At 41.4% G+C, this 16700-nt stretch overlaps 1 protein-coding gene across 2 annotated transcripts in view; it reads right to left on the bottom strand.

Moving 5' to 3' along the window:
- The window catches only part of INO80 (INO80 complex ATPase subunit), a 143933-nt gene that overhangs the window by 34385 nt on the left and 92848 nt on the right, over nucleotides 1-16700 (bottom strand). For both annotated transcript variants that reach the window (XM_060175111.1, XM_060175110.1), the window contains 2 exons: nucleotides 9246-9471; nucleotides 2549-2676 (listed from right to left, as the gene is read on the bottom strand). In XM_060175111.1, coding sequence (XP_060031094.1) covers nucleotides 2549-2676; nucleotides 9246-9471 — 354 coding nt within the window. The remainder of the gene's footprint in view (nucleotides 1-2548; nucleotides 2677-9245; nucleotides 9472-16700) is intronic.

Genomic DNA, 16700 nt, shown 5'->3' with positions numbered 1-16700 from the left:
CCCCTGCAGGTGGGGATCAGGGGCTCAAATCTGGGTCCTTGTGCATTGTAACATGTGTGCTTAACCATGTTTACCACAACCTGCCCCCCTTTATAAGCATTTAAAAAACTTATTTAAGGGGGGCTGGGTGGTAGTGCAGCGGGTTAGACGCACATGGTGCAAAGTGCAAGGGCCAGCATAAGGATCCTGGTTTGAGCCCACAGTTCCCCTCCTCTCTCGAGTTCTCTTTCCTACCCAACAACAACAACAACAGCTGTAACAGCTACAAGAAGGGCAACAAAATGGGAAAAAATGGCCTCTAGGAGCAGTGGATTTGTAGTGCAGGCACCGAGCCCCAACAATAACCCTGGAGGCAAAACAAACAAATACACAACAACAACAACAAAAAAATCCCAACTCATTCTAAATAAGTAACCTACTCACAATATAAACCAACAAATTTGGACTGCTGACATAAGCCTTAGTGATCAAGTTGACCTCAAATGATTATTATGTCTCTGGCCAGAAGTTACCAGATTATTATTATTATTATTTTGAAAGATTTATTTTTTAATATTTATTATTTGTTGCCATTGTTGTTTTATTGTTGTAGTTATTAATGTTGTTATTGTTGGATAGGACAGAAAAAAATGGAGAGAGGACGGGGAGAGAAAGATAAGACACCTGCAGACCTCTTCACCGCCTGTGAAGTGACTCCTCGTGGGGAGCTGGGGGCTCAAACCCGGATCCTTAAGCCGGTCCTTCCGCTTTGCACCACCTGCGCTTATCCCGCTGTGCTACCACCCAACTCCCACCAGATTATTTTTTAAATGCCTGCAAGTGAATACAAATAAATTCATGATATTCAGCAATCCAGCCTTGAAATTCAAAATACTTAAAAAAAATTTTCTTCCGTGTTGATACCATTCTTACTCCTTTACTTTCAGATAGGGATAATTTCTACTTACTTATTACAAATTATGTCCTGAAGTAGCAACTTTTAGAAAATTAATTCTTAGCTGTATAAAATCTTTGGAAATACATGAGAATACTTATATATCACTGGCACCCAGATGATTTACTGTTCCACTGTGCCTAAGTTTGTATGTATGTATGTATGCATGCATGTATTATATATAGAGAGAACCTGAGCATCATTCTGGTACATGCAAAGCTGTGATCAAACTCAACACTTCATGCATGCATTTACTCCAGCCACTGAGTCACTTTCCAGGCCCTTCTTTGATTGATTTATTTACTGAGTGAGAGACATAGTGAATGAAGGAGAGCCATAGTATAATTTTGGTACATATGAGGCTGGAGATTTAACTTGGGATATCATGACCTTACAGGGTCATGCTCTAGTCACTGCACAATCTCCTGGGCCTCAAATTTATCCCAGGTATGGGGAGAGAGAAAATTACTTATATACTATGTGTTAAGAAAGGGAGAAAAGAAAGAAAAAAAAAAAGAGGAGAGAAAACCCAGATAACTGCTCACAGTACTAGTATATGGTAGTGTAGGGACTGAACCTGCAGCCTGGGATTTTGATCATGCAAACTGGTGCTCTAACAGACTGAGCAAACCCTTGGTACTCCCTAATCTCTCAACTCTTACACTAAGAGACTTACTCTAGTAGCTTGTGATAATTTGCCCTTTCATTCTCGTGCCTATGTCTGTAACTTTTTCTCCTTTAAGAATAAGCTACTGCTTGGATAAAAAAGCAGAAATGACATCAACTACAATTAACTAAAGAAACAAAAGTAAAACAAAACTGCAGCTTTCGGCATTTCCCAGGCATTGTCAAGTGTGGCTGCATGTTAGCGTCACCATAGGGGCTGTTAAATATGCCCATATCTATGTGTCGTTCTGAAGTTTGTTGAAGTTGCCCCAAGAAGTTATAAGTTTTATCAAGATGATAACCACAGCATTCACTTGGGTTGAATAAGCTACTCTCTGGTTTTTTACATAGAGAACTAATCCCAAAACTATTTTTGTTTGTTTGTTTGTTTTCTTCCAGTATTATCACTGGGGCTCACTGCCTGCATTACAAATCCACTGTTCCTGAAGGCCATTTTACTGGATAGGACAGAGAGAAATTGAAAGAGGAAGGGGAGATGGCGGTGTAGAGAAAGAGAGACACCTGCAGATCTGCTTCACCACTTGTGAAGCGACACCCCCTACCAATGCAGGGGGAGAGCCAGGAGCTTGAACTGGGATCCTTATGCTGGTCCTTGCGCTTCAACGGGTACTCCACCATTCGACCCCCCAAAAAAACTATTTTTCATAGAGAATTTCAGAAGACTTCAAAAGAAATCTCCAGGCTCTGATTTAATTTAAAATTAGAAAACTTTTTTCTTCAGAATGGGAAGAGACTATTCCAATTTCCTTAGGCAAGAACATGTTGTGTTTTCATACCTGCCAAGAGCTGCTTTTTCTCCCTCTGTAGGTTATGTAATCACAAAGACAAGTTTTAGGTTGTCATTAAGCAAAAGTGACTGCAACAGACACTTGGTTTCTACAAGTTAAGTGCCAAGGAGTCCTGGGTCCTTGGAGCCCAATCTCCTACCTCCAGCAGGTCTATCATCCTGGTCATCTGGGAGTAGATAAGGACCCTATGTCCTTGGGACTTGAGTCGAGTCAGCAGGACATCAAGGGCATATAGCTTCCCACTGTCAGTGATGAGGCTCTCCTTGCCTAGGGAGGGGAAAAAAAAAAAAAGAGGATGGGGAAAACTATTTAACTAAAGTATCAAATCACTCATTGAAAAGCAATATGCAACAAGGACACCTATTCCCATGAGAGCAGGAAAGTACTCTAGAAAAATGCAAAACTCTGTTAAATTATGACCCACAGGCTGCCAAAATAGCTCAATTGGATAGTGCACTATATTGCCATGTATAACCCAGGTACAAGCCTTGGCCCCCCACCCAACCCCTTTTCTCTTCCTATCTGAAATAGTGAGCTTATAGCAGTGAAAATCCCCAAATGACAAAATAAGTAAATAAAATAAAACAAAAATTATGACTTAGTAATGCTCTGGGAAGAAACATCTAGAAAGATGTAGGTTCCCTCTCAACTGATGTTTCTTACCAGACAGCTGTGTGCACTACTCTCTTGCTCAGGGGACATCACACATGCATGAACAGTTAAGAGTAATGGCCACATCGTATCAGCTAGTGACCTGAGAAATCTTTTTTCTTTGTTTAGCCTATCTTTAGATAGTTTCTGCTGGCTCTGAGACTAAACAGCTTACTTTGTTAAAACATAAGTGTGTAGAGAAACAAGGGCTGCCCTTGCCTACTTCTGGAGACACTGAAACACGAGGAAATGCAAATAAAGATATACACATTACTGTTAAAAAGCAAAACAAACAAACAAAAAATCTTCCCCTGAGTTGATTTCAAATTGGCTAGTTGGTTGGCTAGTTAATATCCTAAACTATAATTCAATAAAGACATTAGAGTGGATTCAGTTTTTCAGAAAGAATGAATTTGAATTTCTGTGAAATGCAAGCTGCTTTCACTAAGTCGTGCTTTCTCCTTCCTCTTCCCATTAAAGAAAATGTGTGTCGGCCACAGATCTCTATAAAGATCACTCAACACACAAATTTTCATCTTATTCATTCAGTATCATTCAACTTCCATCACATTTCAGGAAGTAGAGTTTCCTGTTTGCAGACTGGTCCATAAACAAGCCCTGAACAATCACTGCTATTAAGAGGGGATGAAATGAACTTAAGGGGCTGGAGATTTAAATGTGCATGTGGAAGTGACTATGGGATACAAGAAGGGAGGAAAAATGGACAGAGATATTACATAAAATAGCAAAAGAAAGAAAAATTAGGAAAATTTATAATTTGGAAATTATAATTATTAGGAATATAATTATAATTATTAGGAATTTATAATTAGGAATTGCCTTCTCCTTTGTTTCTGGGTTTGAACCCAGAGCTCTTTGTTAGAACAGCAGTGGCTGTCTATGAAGAGCAATCCAAGAATTCTCAATAGTCATTTCTCTCTTCTTGCAATTTGCCAAGTGTACAACTACAGTATCCACTGAGGACAGAGGTGCTGATAGCACCAAGGCAAGATGTGAGCCACTGTTTTCTCCAGACTCAGTTCCTGTATGCACTGCAGTCTGCCTTCCTCACCTTCTCAACACCATCAAGACATCCTTCCTTGCTCACTCACTGTTCCAGGCCCATGATCACACTGATATTCAGAATTTTTGTATGATCCTGTTCAGTCTGCTAAAATGCTCTTCTTCCTGTTAGTCTCCTTACCAATACAATCAAAAGAGCACAGGAACTGAACTAAAAACTGAGAGGCCACATGAGAAGGCCTGTATGAACAGGCAGCAGTGCTTCAGGATAACTCTTAGGGTTTGGCTTCTGTCAGTTATATCTCCCCTATGTCTGCAGCCTGCTTCTCTTCTTCTATTCTGTAGCATTCCCTCAATGCCACTATCTAAGCACATACAAATGTCCTGTGCCTAAATTTTGAGAAATTCTGTAGCTTCCACACATTCCTGCTTCTACTCTCTTTGCTAACCAGGACTTTGTGTGCCAGCATTAGGATACTCAAGATGAAGGTGTACTCACACTGAGTAGAGCTCTGATGTGACTGGAAAAAGCAAGTAGGGGGCTCTGTTGTTAGCTTGTGTTACAGGTGGGGGTGTGTGTGTGGAGAAGTGTATGGCCTGGGTTTTGTTGGAATACCTGAGAAGCCTAAGAGGAAAGAAAGAAATTTCAACTCCCCCTACCCCAAGCCCTGCCCCACTAGGGAAAGAGGCTGGGAGTATGAATTGACCTGCCAACACCCATATTTAGTGGGGAAGCAATTACAGAAGCCAGATCTTCCACCTTCTGAACCCCATAATGACCCTGGGTCCATACTCCCAGAGGGATAAAGAATAGGGAAGCTATCAGGGGAGGGAATGGGAGTTCTGGTGGTGGGAATTGTGTGGAATTATACCCCTCTTATCCTATGGCTTTGCCAGTGTTTCCATTTTATTAAACAAACAAACAAACAAACAAACAAAACACTTCAGGATCCTAACAGGATTAGCACTGCCCCCAGGACATTTAAGGCCTCTGCGTTATTTCTAAGTTGATTGTTTCTTCTTTGACTTATAGCAAGCGTATACACATATACACAGTATGTATATGTCACATACTGATTCGTAAAAAGTTAACATTAAGGTTGAACTTTTCCAAAACTCAGAATATTATGATACCCTTTAAACAAGTACTATGACATATATTAGATTTAATGTATCTCCACTAGCTCAATTTAAAAAAAGGAAGGAGAAAAAAAAAAGTAGCCCTGAAACACTTAAACAATCTTTCTGCTTTTTCTGACTATGCCAGAGTGGAAGTCAGTCTCTGATTTATGTGCTTACAAGGATATTTAGAAAAACAGGAGGGAGGTAGGATGGGGTGGATAATATAATAATGGTTATGCAAAGAAACTCTCATGCCTGAGGCTCCAAAGTCCCAGGTTCAACCCCCACCCACCATAAGCTGAGCAGTGCTCTGGTACAAGAGTAACAACAACAAGAGCAACAAAAAAAGGGGAGGTAGAGAGAAAACCAGTGAATGTTGAGAATCAGACTCAGAACTCAGGCTCAATACTTTATCCACTGTGCTAACTCCCAGGTCTTTTGGGTCTGGCATTCACAACTAAAATTTGGTGTGTGGCTTCAGGGATTGAGCTCAGGACCTCAGAGATACTAAACATATAGTCTACCTTTGAGCTACCCCTTTGCTCCCATTACCCAAGTTTTTAGGACCAATCAAAGTTGCACTGGTCAAGAACACCATCTGTCAGAAATGTACAGAACCAAAAAGAACCAAAGTCCCTAAAAATTAACTGACTCTGAAGGTAAATCTCAGCCTCTTTAAATCAGGAGCTAAAGATATGTTGCATGAACAGACCTAGCCCATCTTTCTGCAATCTTTCCTACTATCTTACAGTATTTCCTTTAGATATAAGTTCTTACTGATCACACTTTTAAGACCCTGCTCAAAGAGACCTACTGCATTTGTTTTGGTTGTGCCAATTCTCTATCACCTTTGATTTTACTGTGGCAGTTAAATTAACAGATGAAATAACAATTCCCTTCTCCAAAGAGAGGAGGCATTTGAAAAGATTCTACATTTTTCTCCCAGTAAGACATGGAGCTACATGCAAGGTATTAAATTAAGACTTTGATCAGTCTTGCAGGGTTGTAATGGCACTAACCCTTCCCAGGGAAACAGAAAATATAAAAGCAGAGGAAAGAGATAAAATGCAGGTTCCAGTGACTCCCCGCCCCCAGCCCCAACTGCCCTGCCCTAGTCTACGGAGCACAATGGGGTCAGAGAGGAGCTGGTTGGTTCTCACAGTAAACAGTCAGTGAGGCTGGTGCTTTTTATCGATGCGAAAAGAACTCAGACACTTCCTGCTATTTAAACAAAGTCCATTTTTCTTTCAAAGAACAGGAAAAGCCACAAGAGATTCCCACAGCGCCAGCAATATGCCTTCTACTCCTGTACTGGGAACTTAGGGACCAGAAAGAAGAAGAGAGAAAGAAATTAATGTCTTGCTTAATACCTGTGCTCATCTCCTGCTTAGGACCCTGCAGCTTAATACTAGTTGGATTCTACCCCTGTTCCACTACTTTATACATATTGTTCTCCCTTACTTTCCAACACTTTTTTTTCTTTAAAAAAAATCTTTATCAACAAGAGCAACAAAAGTGAATAAGTAAATAAATATTAAAAAAAACTCTAAAAAAATATTTATTTATTTATTTATTTGGATAGGGACAGCCAGAAATCGAGAGGGAAGGGGGTGATAGAGAGACACCTGCAGCACTGCTTCACTACTTGTGAAGCTTTCCTCCTTCAGGTGGGGGCCAGGGGCTCCAACCCAGGTCCTTGTGCACTGTAACATGTGCACTCAACCAGGTGCGCCACCACCTTGCCTCCCAACACTTTTTTTTATATACGACTTTCCTGTGTTCTAAGTCAGCTATGAGGACACACACACACACACACACACACACACACACACACACACACACGTAATTACTGCTCTCATATATTCTAAATGGCATCTTCTGGCTCCAAGTATCTCCAAAACTATAGACAGGCTGACCCAAAATCCCTTATACTTAACAAAGTTAATATTGAATGGAAAAAGCAGAGGGGGGAGGTGGCAGATAATGGCATACCTAGTTAAGTACATATGTTACCATACACAAGGACCCAGGTTTAAGTACCCACTCCATACCTGCAGGAGGAAACCTTCATGAGTGGTGAGTACTGCAGATGTCTGTCTCCCTCTCTAACTCCCCTTTCCCTCTCAATTTCTTTCTACCATATCACCTAAAGAAAAAAAAAAAGGGGGCTACCCCTTTGCAAAGGGGTAGCTCAAGTTGCCTGTCCGGCGGTAGCGCAGTGGGTTAAGCGCACATGGTGCAAGCGCAAGGGCCAGCTTAAGGATCCCAGTTTGAGTCCCCAGCTCCCCACCTGCAAGAGGTCGCTTCACAAGTGGTGAAACAGGTCTGCAGGTGTCTTTCTCTCCTCCTCTCTGTCTTCCCATCCTCTCTCCATTTCTCTCTGTCCTATCCAACAACAACAATAGCTATGACAACAATAACAACTACAACAAGTACAACAAGGGCAACAAAATGGGAAAAATAGCCTCCAGGAGCAGTGGATTCCTAGTGCAGGCACTGAGCCCCAGCAATAACCTTGGAGGTTGGGCCAGGTGGTGGTGCACCTGGTTGAGTGCACATGTTACAATGCGCAAGGATCTGGGTTTGAGCCCCTAGTCCCCACCTGCAGGGGGAAAGCTTTACAAGTGGTGAAGCAGTGCTGCAGGTGTTTCTCTGTCTCTCACTCTCTCTATCCCTCCCTTCCCTCTCAATTTTTGACTGTCCAATCAATAAATAAAGATTAAAAAAATAATAACCCTGGAAGCAAAAAAGGGGGGGTGACCTCCAGGAATAATGGATTTAGGGTTCACCATTCAGGCAGGCACCGAGCTCCCCAGCAACAGCCCTAGTGACAATGAAAATAAAATAAATGGCAAAAGCAGGTCATAAGACTTGCTATCCAGTTTTCTCATAGAAACACATTATATGTATGTGTGTGTATATATATATATATATATATATATATATATATATATATATATTTTTCTCCCGAGTCCTTAGCTCCAGTTACTTCCATTACATGACTGCAAAATGAACATAATCAAGGTATCGGAGAATTGAAACAACCAAAACAAATATCATCACTCCAACTGGTCAGCAGGTGTAAGCAAAGAACACAAGCCTGTGAAGCTTGTGTGTTCAGTTTCCTTATAAGTAGTCTCACTAAGCAAAGATGAAAACCTAGTTTCCTTTCAACCTTGACCCCAGGAGGTCTGGGAATCTGCTAGTATTTTGGCACGAAACACAATGTTTTTCTTATGGTTATCACTCAGATCTCTAGTGCTTCGTGCAGGACACTTGTTTATGCTACTTAAATGAGTAGCATTTCTGTGAGTGAAGACATCCTCATTCACTCCACTGGCAATGGCACAAGACAACTGGAATCACCCAACCTGAAACCTTTCTTAAGTTTTTCTCACCCCCAATTCTCTTTTAAACACAGGAAAGTTCAGCTCTGGCTTATGGTGGTGCTGGGGACTAAAGACATAGCACCCCACACCCCTTTCAGAATGGCATTCCATTTTTAGTTGCAAGCTTACATTTTTATGTATTTATTTTTTTATAAGATTTATTTATGATAAATACAGGAGGAGAGAGAGAATCAGACATCACTCTGCTACATGTGCTGCTGGGAACTGAACTCTAGACCTCCTGCTTGAGAGTCCACTGTACCATCTTCCGGACCACTATGTATTTATTTTTTTAGATAAAGTAAAGGGGGTGGTAGTGGTTACGGAATGGGGAGAGAGAGAGAGAGAGAAAATGAAAGAAACCAAAGCACCAAAGCTTCCTTTAATGTACTGGGGGCCGAGCTTGAACCGATGTTGCCTATACGGCAAAGCAGCACACTATTCAGGTGGACTATCTCACTGACCCTGTAGCACATCTAAAAAACATTTCTCCAGTCATAAAATACTTATTCCTATCGACTCAACATTAAAGTCAGAAGAGGAAACAGAAACTCTTAGAACTATAAATTACATTATCTGAAAACACTAGACAGGCTCTTTTCCCAATCCTCCCTGTGTCAAGAGCTTAAAAAAATATGCAAAGAACCTCACCTGGAATCCGGATGAAAGACCAGCCATTCTCAGGCCTGATGCTCCATAGCCCCCCAACAGGCTCTGGGAAGAACTGGGACCATCGATTTAGCCAGTCTGCTGCCAATTCAGGGGCCCCATTCAGCAAACATTGCTTGGCCGCCAGACTCCCTCCTTCCTTCAGTACTCGTTGTTCATATTCTGCACTTCGGTCATTACAATAGGAATCCAATGGCACTGCGGTGACCTGCAGCAGGAGATTCACATGAAATGCTTTAATTCACACTTTCCACACCCACTAAGTCTTGTGGGAACTTCAATTTACAGAAGCTAGACCTTTCACCTTCTGCAACCCACAACGACCCTGGGTCCATACTCCCAGAGGGATAGAGAATGGGAAAGCTATCACGGGAGGGGATGGGATATGGAGACTGGGTGGTGGGAATTGTGTGGAGTTGTACCCCTCCTATCCTATGGTTTTGTTAATGTTTCCTTTCTTAAATGAAAAAAAAAAAAAAAGACTGATATGGCTGATTCTTAGGTGAGTGATTTACCTGTTTTAAAAAACTAAGTTTTTCAGGCCGATTAAAAAGCTTACTTGGACAATGTGCTGCTTTGCCATGTGTGCAAACCACTGCACTAATGGAAGTTTTAGTACTATGGCTTCTGGCCTCTTTCTAAGAAGGGAAAAAAAAAAAGCACCTAAGCTTTCCCTCTTAACTGACACAGTGAGCATTCCCAGGCAAAAGGTCAACATTTTTATATTATAAGATGGACCTGTAGAAAAGCTGAAGATGCAAAGAGTGCTGGGTCTAGCTGTTAAACTATAATATTAGGCCAGGAGAATGAATATATATATATAAAATCTTTGTTATTTTTCTTCATTGCAGGATGCTATCATATGTGTTTCTGTGGGTGAGTGTAGGGGGTGTGGTCACAGCCAAAGTTTCACTTAGAGAGAAAGAGAGAGAACATGGCACTAGAGCTCCCCCAAGAGCTGTGGTACTTCCATGTGGTGCTGTGGCTTAATCATGAGTTGAAGGCAAGACAAGGCATGTGTTCTGCATGCGTCTCTTTGGACCCGGACACTGCTGTTGATAAAGCTATTAGTCATATCCAGAGTGGTGAGGCCAGAAAGGGAGCTGGAGCTTGTTAGTCATCATAAAAGAATGGAAGATTATTGAAGCAGCCTTTAATGCTTCTGTGGCTATTACCACACTTTTCATGCTCCTCTCCAGTGAGCAGACCGCTGACTAACAAATATAGTGGGAGATAAAAGATATTTTCAGGGCATACACTGGGGGTGGGGTGAGAAGGGAAGGAAAACAATTGTTAGAGAATAGTGCATTTATGCCTTGGGTAGAGTAGAGCATCTGCAAAAAAAAATTTTTTTTTAATTTAACTATTCATTTTCCCTTTTGTTGCCCCTGTTGTATTTTATTGTTGTAGTTTTAATTGTTGTTGTTACTGATGTCGTTGTTAGAAAACTGAGTACCTATAATAAGGCAAAGGCTGATGTAAAATAATAAGAGCAGGAAGTCGGGCAATAGCACAGCGGGTTAAGTGCACATGGTGCAAAGCACAAGGACCGGCATAAGGATCCCGGTTTGAGCCCCCGGCTCTCCACCTGTAGGGGAGTTGCTTCACAGGTGGTGAAGCAGGTCTGCAGGTGTCTTTCTCTCCCCCTCTCTGTCTTCTCCTCCTCTCTCCATTTCTCTCTGTCCTATCCAACAATGATGACAACAATAACAACAATAACTACAACAACAATAAAAACAGGATCAACAAAAAAGGAAATAAATATCAAAACAAAAAATTTTTAAAAAATAAAATAACAGGAGCAGTATCTAAATTCCCATAAGAAGCAGATTGAAAAACAAGTAACAACAACAAAACAATTGCTCAGAAGTACCTTGGAGTAAGGCCTAGAGATGATCAGAAACCAGGTATGTGGAGAAAGAACAGCCAAAGAGGAACTATAAGAATATAAAACAGGGAGTCTGGTGGTAGCGCACTGCAGTGGGTTAAGCGCACATGGCGCAAAGGATAGGTAGAAGGATCCCAGTTTGAGCCCCTGGCTCCCCACCTGCAGGGGAGTTGCTCCACAAGCAGGTCTGCAGGTGTCTTTCTCTCCCCCTCTGTCTTCCCCTCTCTCCATTTCTCTCTGTCCTATCCAACAACGACGACGACATCAATAACAACAATAATAACTACAACAATAAAATAAGGGCAACAAAAGGGAATAATGAGGGATTCGGACGGTACCGCAGCGGGTTAAGCAGCACACGTGGAGCAAAGCGCAAGGACCAGAGTAAGGATCTCGGTTCCGGTTCGAGCCCCCAGGTCCCTACCTGCACAGGGGGGATCACTTCACAGGCAGTGAAGCAGTTCTGCAGGCGTCTGTCTTTCTCTCCCCCCTTTGCCTTCCCCTCCTCTCTCCATTTCTCTCTGTCCTACCTAACAATGATGACATCAATAACAACAACAATAAAAAACAAGGGCAACAAAAGGGAAAATAAATAAATACAAAAAACTAAACAAGAGGGAATAAATAAATAAAACCTAAAATTCAGAAAAAAAAAAAAAGAATAGAAAACACTGGTGGTCCTGGGTGTTAGTATTTCTCAGAAATTAAGACATTTAATAAAATCTACTCTGGTGTTTACCCACTAAACTTTAGGACAATAACTATCAAATTTGGGCATGTATAATAAGTTCCTCGAGAATTTACTGAAAGTACAGGCTTTGATCCAGAAAGACTACAGGAGAGGCCAATAGATCTGAGTTTTTAACAAGTATGCCAGCATTTCAGGGTAATCTTAAGAGAAATAATGCCTTGGTAACTCCTGGACAAAATCAGAGAAGGAGCGGCACTTACCAGTAGTCACAGACTTGCAGAGCTATACTGAGTCTGCAAGGAGGTGGTGCCATCTATGGTCCAGGTGCAAAACTACAGAGGCCACAGCAAACCTGACCCCTGGGGGTCCAAAACCAAGACAGACTCACAGAGAAATCAGTTCATCTAGACAACCCAGAGCCAATTTTGGTTTTTTTTTTTTTAATTTTATTTATTCCCTTTTGTTGCCCTTGTTGTTTTATTGTTGTAGTTGATGTCGTCGTTGTTGGATAGTACAGAAAAAAATGAAGAGAGGAGGGGAAGACAGAGAGGGGGAGAGAAACATAGACACCTGCAGACCTGCTTCACCACCTGTGGGAATTGACTCCCCTGCGGGTGGGGATCCTTAAGCCGGGCCCTCGCGCTTTGCGTCATGTGTGCTTAACCTGCCAAGCTACCACCCGACTCCCAGTTTTGGTGTTTTCATGTTATTTACTCTCTCTTAAAGAAAGTTTCCTATCTTCTAAGTTACTTATTAATTCTATAGAAGCTGTGCACAGGCTATTAAAAACTAAAAACAAAGCAGGTGGATAAAAACTGGGTCTTTCTTTGCTATGGCTGTCCTGGTAGTACCCCAGGAGACACTGGACTATCAATGATGTCTACTATCTAGGGTATGAGTCCCAAAACCTCACAATCAATAGTGGGGATAAGGGAGTCGCGGTAGTCCAGCAGGTTAAGCGCACATGGTGTGAAGTGCAAGGACCGGCGTAAGGATCCCGGTTCGAGCCCCCAGCTCCCCACCTGCAGGGGAGTCGCTTCACAGGTGGTGAAGGAGGTCTGCAGGTATCTGTCTTTCTCTCCCCGTCTTCCTTTCCTCTCTCTATTTCTCTCTGTCCTAACAATGACGACATCAATAACAACAATAACTACAACAATTAAAAAAATAGTGGTGATAAAACCAAACAAACACCAGACAACCCCACCAATGTGTCCTGGAGCTGATTCCCCAGAACCCTGCCCCACTAGAGAAAGAGAGAGACAGGCTGGGAGTATGGATCAACCTGCCAATGCCCATGTTCATCAGGGAAGCAATTACAGAAGCCAGACCTTCCACCTTCTGCACCCCACGATGACCTTGGGTCCATATTCCCAGAGGGTTAAAGAAGAGGAAAGCTATCAAGGGAGGGGATGAGATATGGAAGTCTGGTGGTGGGAACTGTGTGGAGTTGTACCCTTCTTATCCTATGGTTTTGTCAGTGTTTCCTTTTTATAAATAAATTAAAAAAAAATACTAAGGAGAAGTGGTCTGGACTACAGAAGACTGACCAGTTCTATGTATCTCAGCAATCTCTTAGATGAGAAAGCAAACAATTTTAGGTCTTTCTAATGGGAGACACAAAATGAACCATTTACATTCAAAGATAACATATTCTTCTATGTTTCATAGAAATGGGGAACTTATACTGGAATTATATAAAAAGCATTAGACCCATAAATTCATGGTAAAAAATAAAGCACTAGACTAGCTGCAGAATGTGTCCTTTGAGTACATATGGCCCTGGATTTGAACTCCAGTACCACAGAAGCAACAAAGACAGCAAGAGACAGAACTTCTTAAGTGGTGGGCAGTATTTTACATTTGGTCTCACTCGCTCACAAAAATACTATAAAACAAATACTTGGGCCAGGGAAGTGGCCCGTTAAGAGTACATTTGGGGAGTCGGGTGGTAGCGCAGCGGGTTAAGCACACGTGATGAGAAGCGCAAGGACCAGTATAAGGGTCCCAGTTCGAGCCCCAGGCTCCCCACCTGCAGGGGAGTCGCTTCACAGGTGGTGAAGCAGGGCTGCAGGTGTCTATCTTTCTCTCCCCCTCTCTGTCTTCCCCTCCTCACTCCACTTCTCTCTGTCCTAATGACGACATCAATAACAACAATAATAACTACAACAACAATAAAAAACAAGGGCAACAAAAGGAAAATAAATAAATATTTAAAAAAAAAAGAAAACTCCTTTAAAAAAAAGTTAATTTGACACTCTGAGTTGAATTTCTAGTAATGCAGTAGAAAAATATCTAGTGGGCCAGGGAGATAGCAAGCATAGTGATTGCAAACAGGTCTTGCACATGAGAGTTCTCTGTACTGAGCAGTACTCTGGTAAATAAAAAAACCTGAAACTAAAATTTAGAAATTCAGTATGAAGGACTGGAGGAAAGCGACGGAGGGAATAATGACTTTCCTGCCTGAGACTAATTTCTAGATACCTCTTTAAAAAAGGAAAAAAAATTCCAGATATAAACTTTCACTCATTTTCCAGATTTCACCCTTTCATCCAAGTTGAGGACCAAGAACTGGGAGTGAGATATTAGTGAAATATTTTTGATGTTTTGATGAACTTCTTTGGCAGTAGTCCTGGAAGATGATAAATGCAGAATCAGGGAAGAACATGTTGGAAGCATACAAACAAGGCGAACTCATAAGGTACAGTTATGGGAAATAAGTCAATTCTCTCTTAAATCCTACTTTCTAAGATGGCTCCCTCAACTCTATTAACCCTCAGTAGTCTTCCGGATTGCTGAGTGCAGGGGGAGCTGAAGCATGACATGCCATGCTAGCCTCCCCACACATGGAAATACACGCTCCCTTTAGTCCCACAAGACCCAGCCCAGCTTCTTGCTTCATTAACTTCCTAAACCACAGTGTCTTCAATGCGTCCTGAGGACATGTATACTCCTGCTCTAGTTTCAGGAAGCGTGACTGCTCCAAACAGTTCAGTTTTTTTTTCTTGTAAGATGAACCCCAGGGACTTAGCTTATTAACCCTGTAGAATTGTTTCCCCAGCTAATGATAAATCAGCTCCCAGAGCTCCTTTCTTAATGGCACAATTTTTCCTGAACTGACCCTAAAGTTTTCACAGCTTGTGCCAGGACTGAAGCTTTAATGGGAATCAGTTTCTTCCCACCAGAGAGTTAGAAATCAATATAATTAAGGTTCATCTTGAAATGATACTGTAGTTATATCCCAGGCCAGAAAGTTGAGCTTGTCCATAATATGTATATCAAATATCCAGACACGTTTAAAACTTCTTCCTATCTGAATAACCATGGCTCAAATGTACTAATTTGTTTTTAGTAGTATACTGCAAAGACACCATACACATAAATATGAAAGGGGCAGAGTAGGGAAGGCAGGTCCTGAGGACACAAATTTATTCCAAATGATGAGAGCTTTTTCTAGCTCCTGGCTTGTCACTATGGTGTTAAAATCAAGCCAGGAGTCAGGCAGTAGCACACATGGCACCAAACACAAGGGCTGGTCTAAGGATCCGGTTCGAGCCCCCAGCAGGAGAGTTGCTTCACAAGCGGTGAAGCAGGGCTGCAGGTGTCTATCTTTCTCTTCCCCTCTCTGTCTTCCCCTCCTCTTTCCATTTCTCTCTGTCCTATCTAACAACGATGACATCAGTAACAACAACAATAATAACTACAACAATAAAAAGCAAGGGCAACAAAAGGGGAAATAAATAAATAAACATTTATTTATTTATTTATTTATTTAAAAGAAGAAGCCATAAGTTAAAAAAAAAAATCTTCAAGCCACTCTTCATTGCTGCTTAGTGAAACAGTATCACCAGACATGATAAGGACAGATGTTTAGCATCTTGGAAAACAATACTGAATTAAACAGAGTAATGAGTATGTTCGAGTATGTTGGGAGAAGAGAATTTTCAGAGTGAAGGTTACAGAACTCAGGTAGAAGGGAAAAGTTTTCACATCTTTAAGTGCAGTTATAAAGCAAGACAGTTTGCTGTTTATTGGGTCTATAAAACACAAAGAGGAAGCAAGGAGATAGCTCAGTAGGTAGAACACACACTTTACTGTGCATAAAGCTCTGATTTCCATCTATAGTACTACAGGGAGCACCATGGATAGCGCCAAAGGAGACTGTATGGATAGTGGAGTTGTGCTTCTCCCTAAGTTCATAGAATCATAGAATCACAGGAGACACTCAGAGGTTTCATGCATGCATAAGGCTGGAGCAGTGTTAAAAACAAACAAACCTAAGAATATGAAAAATAAATGCACATGAAAGAATAATGCTCTAGTTATCTCTTTCCTCTGTCTCATGTTAATAAGTAAAACTGAAAAAAAAAATTAAAGTGGCAAGGGTATCTAGTTCATTTACCACAGGACCAACAACAAAAACCTCTAGGTAGACAATAGTTCAATATGAGTCTTAGTTCCATTCATCTCATTTCTATTCTCCATTTCTCTTTGGATTGTATGCCACATTGACCTTTGTTAGTTCAATAAAGTTCAGAATGCAAGGTAATTGGGAGTTGTGTGGCAGCGTAGCAGGTTAAGGGCACGTGGTGCAAAGCACAAGGGTCGCCGTAAGAATCCTGGTTTGAGCCCCCAGCTTCCCACCTGCAGGGGAGTCGCTTCACACAGGCGGTGAAGCAGGTCTGTCTTCCCCTCCTCTCTCCACAATAAAAACAACAAGGGCAACAAATGGGAAAATAAATAAATAAAATTAAAAAAAAAGAATGCAAGGTGATGTAATGGAAGGAAAACATCACTGAGGAAAATGTAAAAGAATACAATTTCTTCAAATAGACTGAAAACAGCAGACTTTCTAAGATGA

This window comes from Erinaceus europaeus, chromosome 16 (genome assembly GCF_950295315.1).
Source record: "Erinaceus europaeus chromosome 16, mEriEur2.1, whole genome shotgun sequence".
In the NCBI taxonomy this organism is placed as follows: Eukaryota; Metazoa; Chordata; class Mammalia; order Eulipotyphla; family Erinaceidae; genus Erinaceus; species Erinaceus europaeus.
Note: the sequence above shows the minus strand (reverse complement) of the source record. Positions and strands in the feature narration are given on the sequence as shown.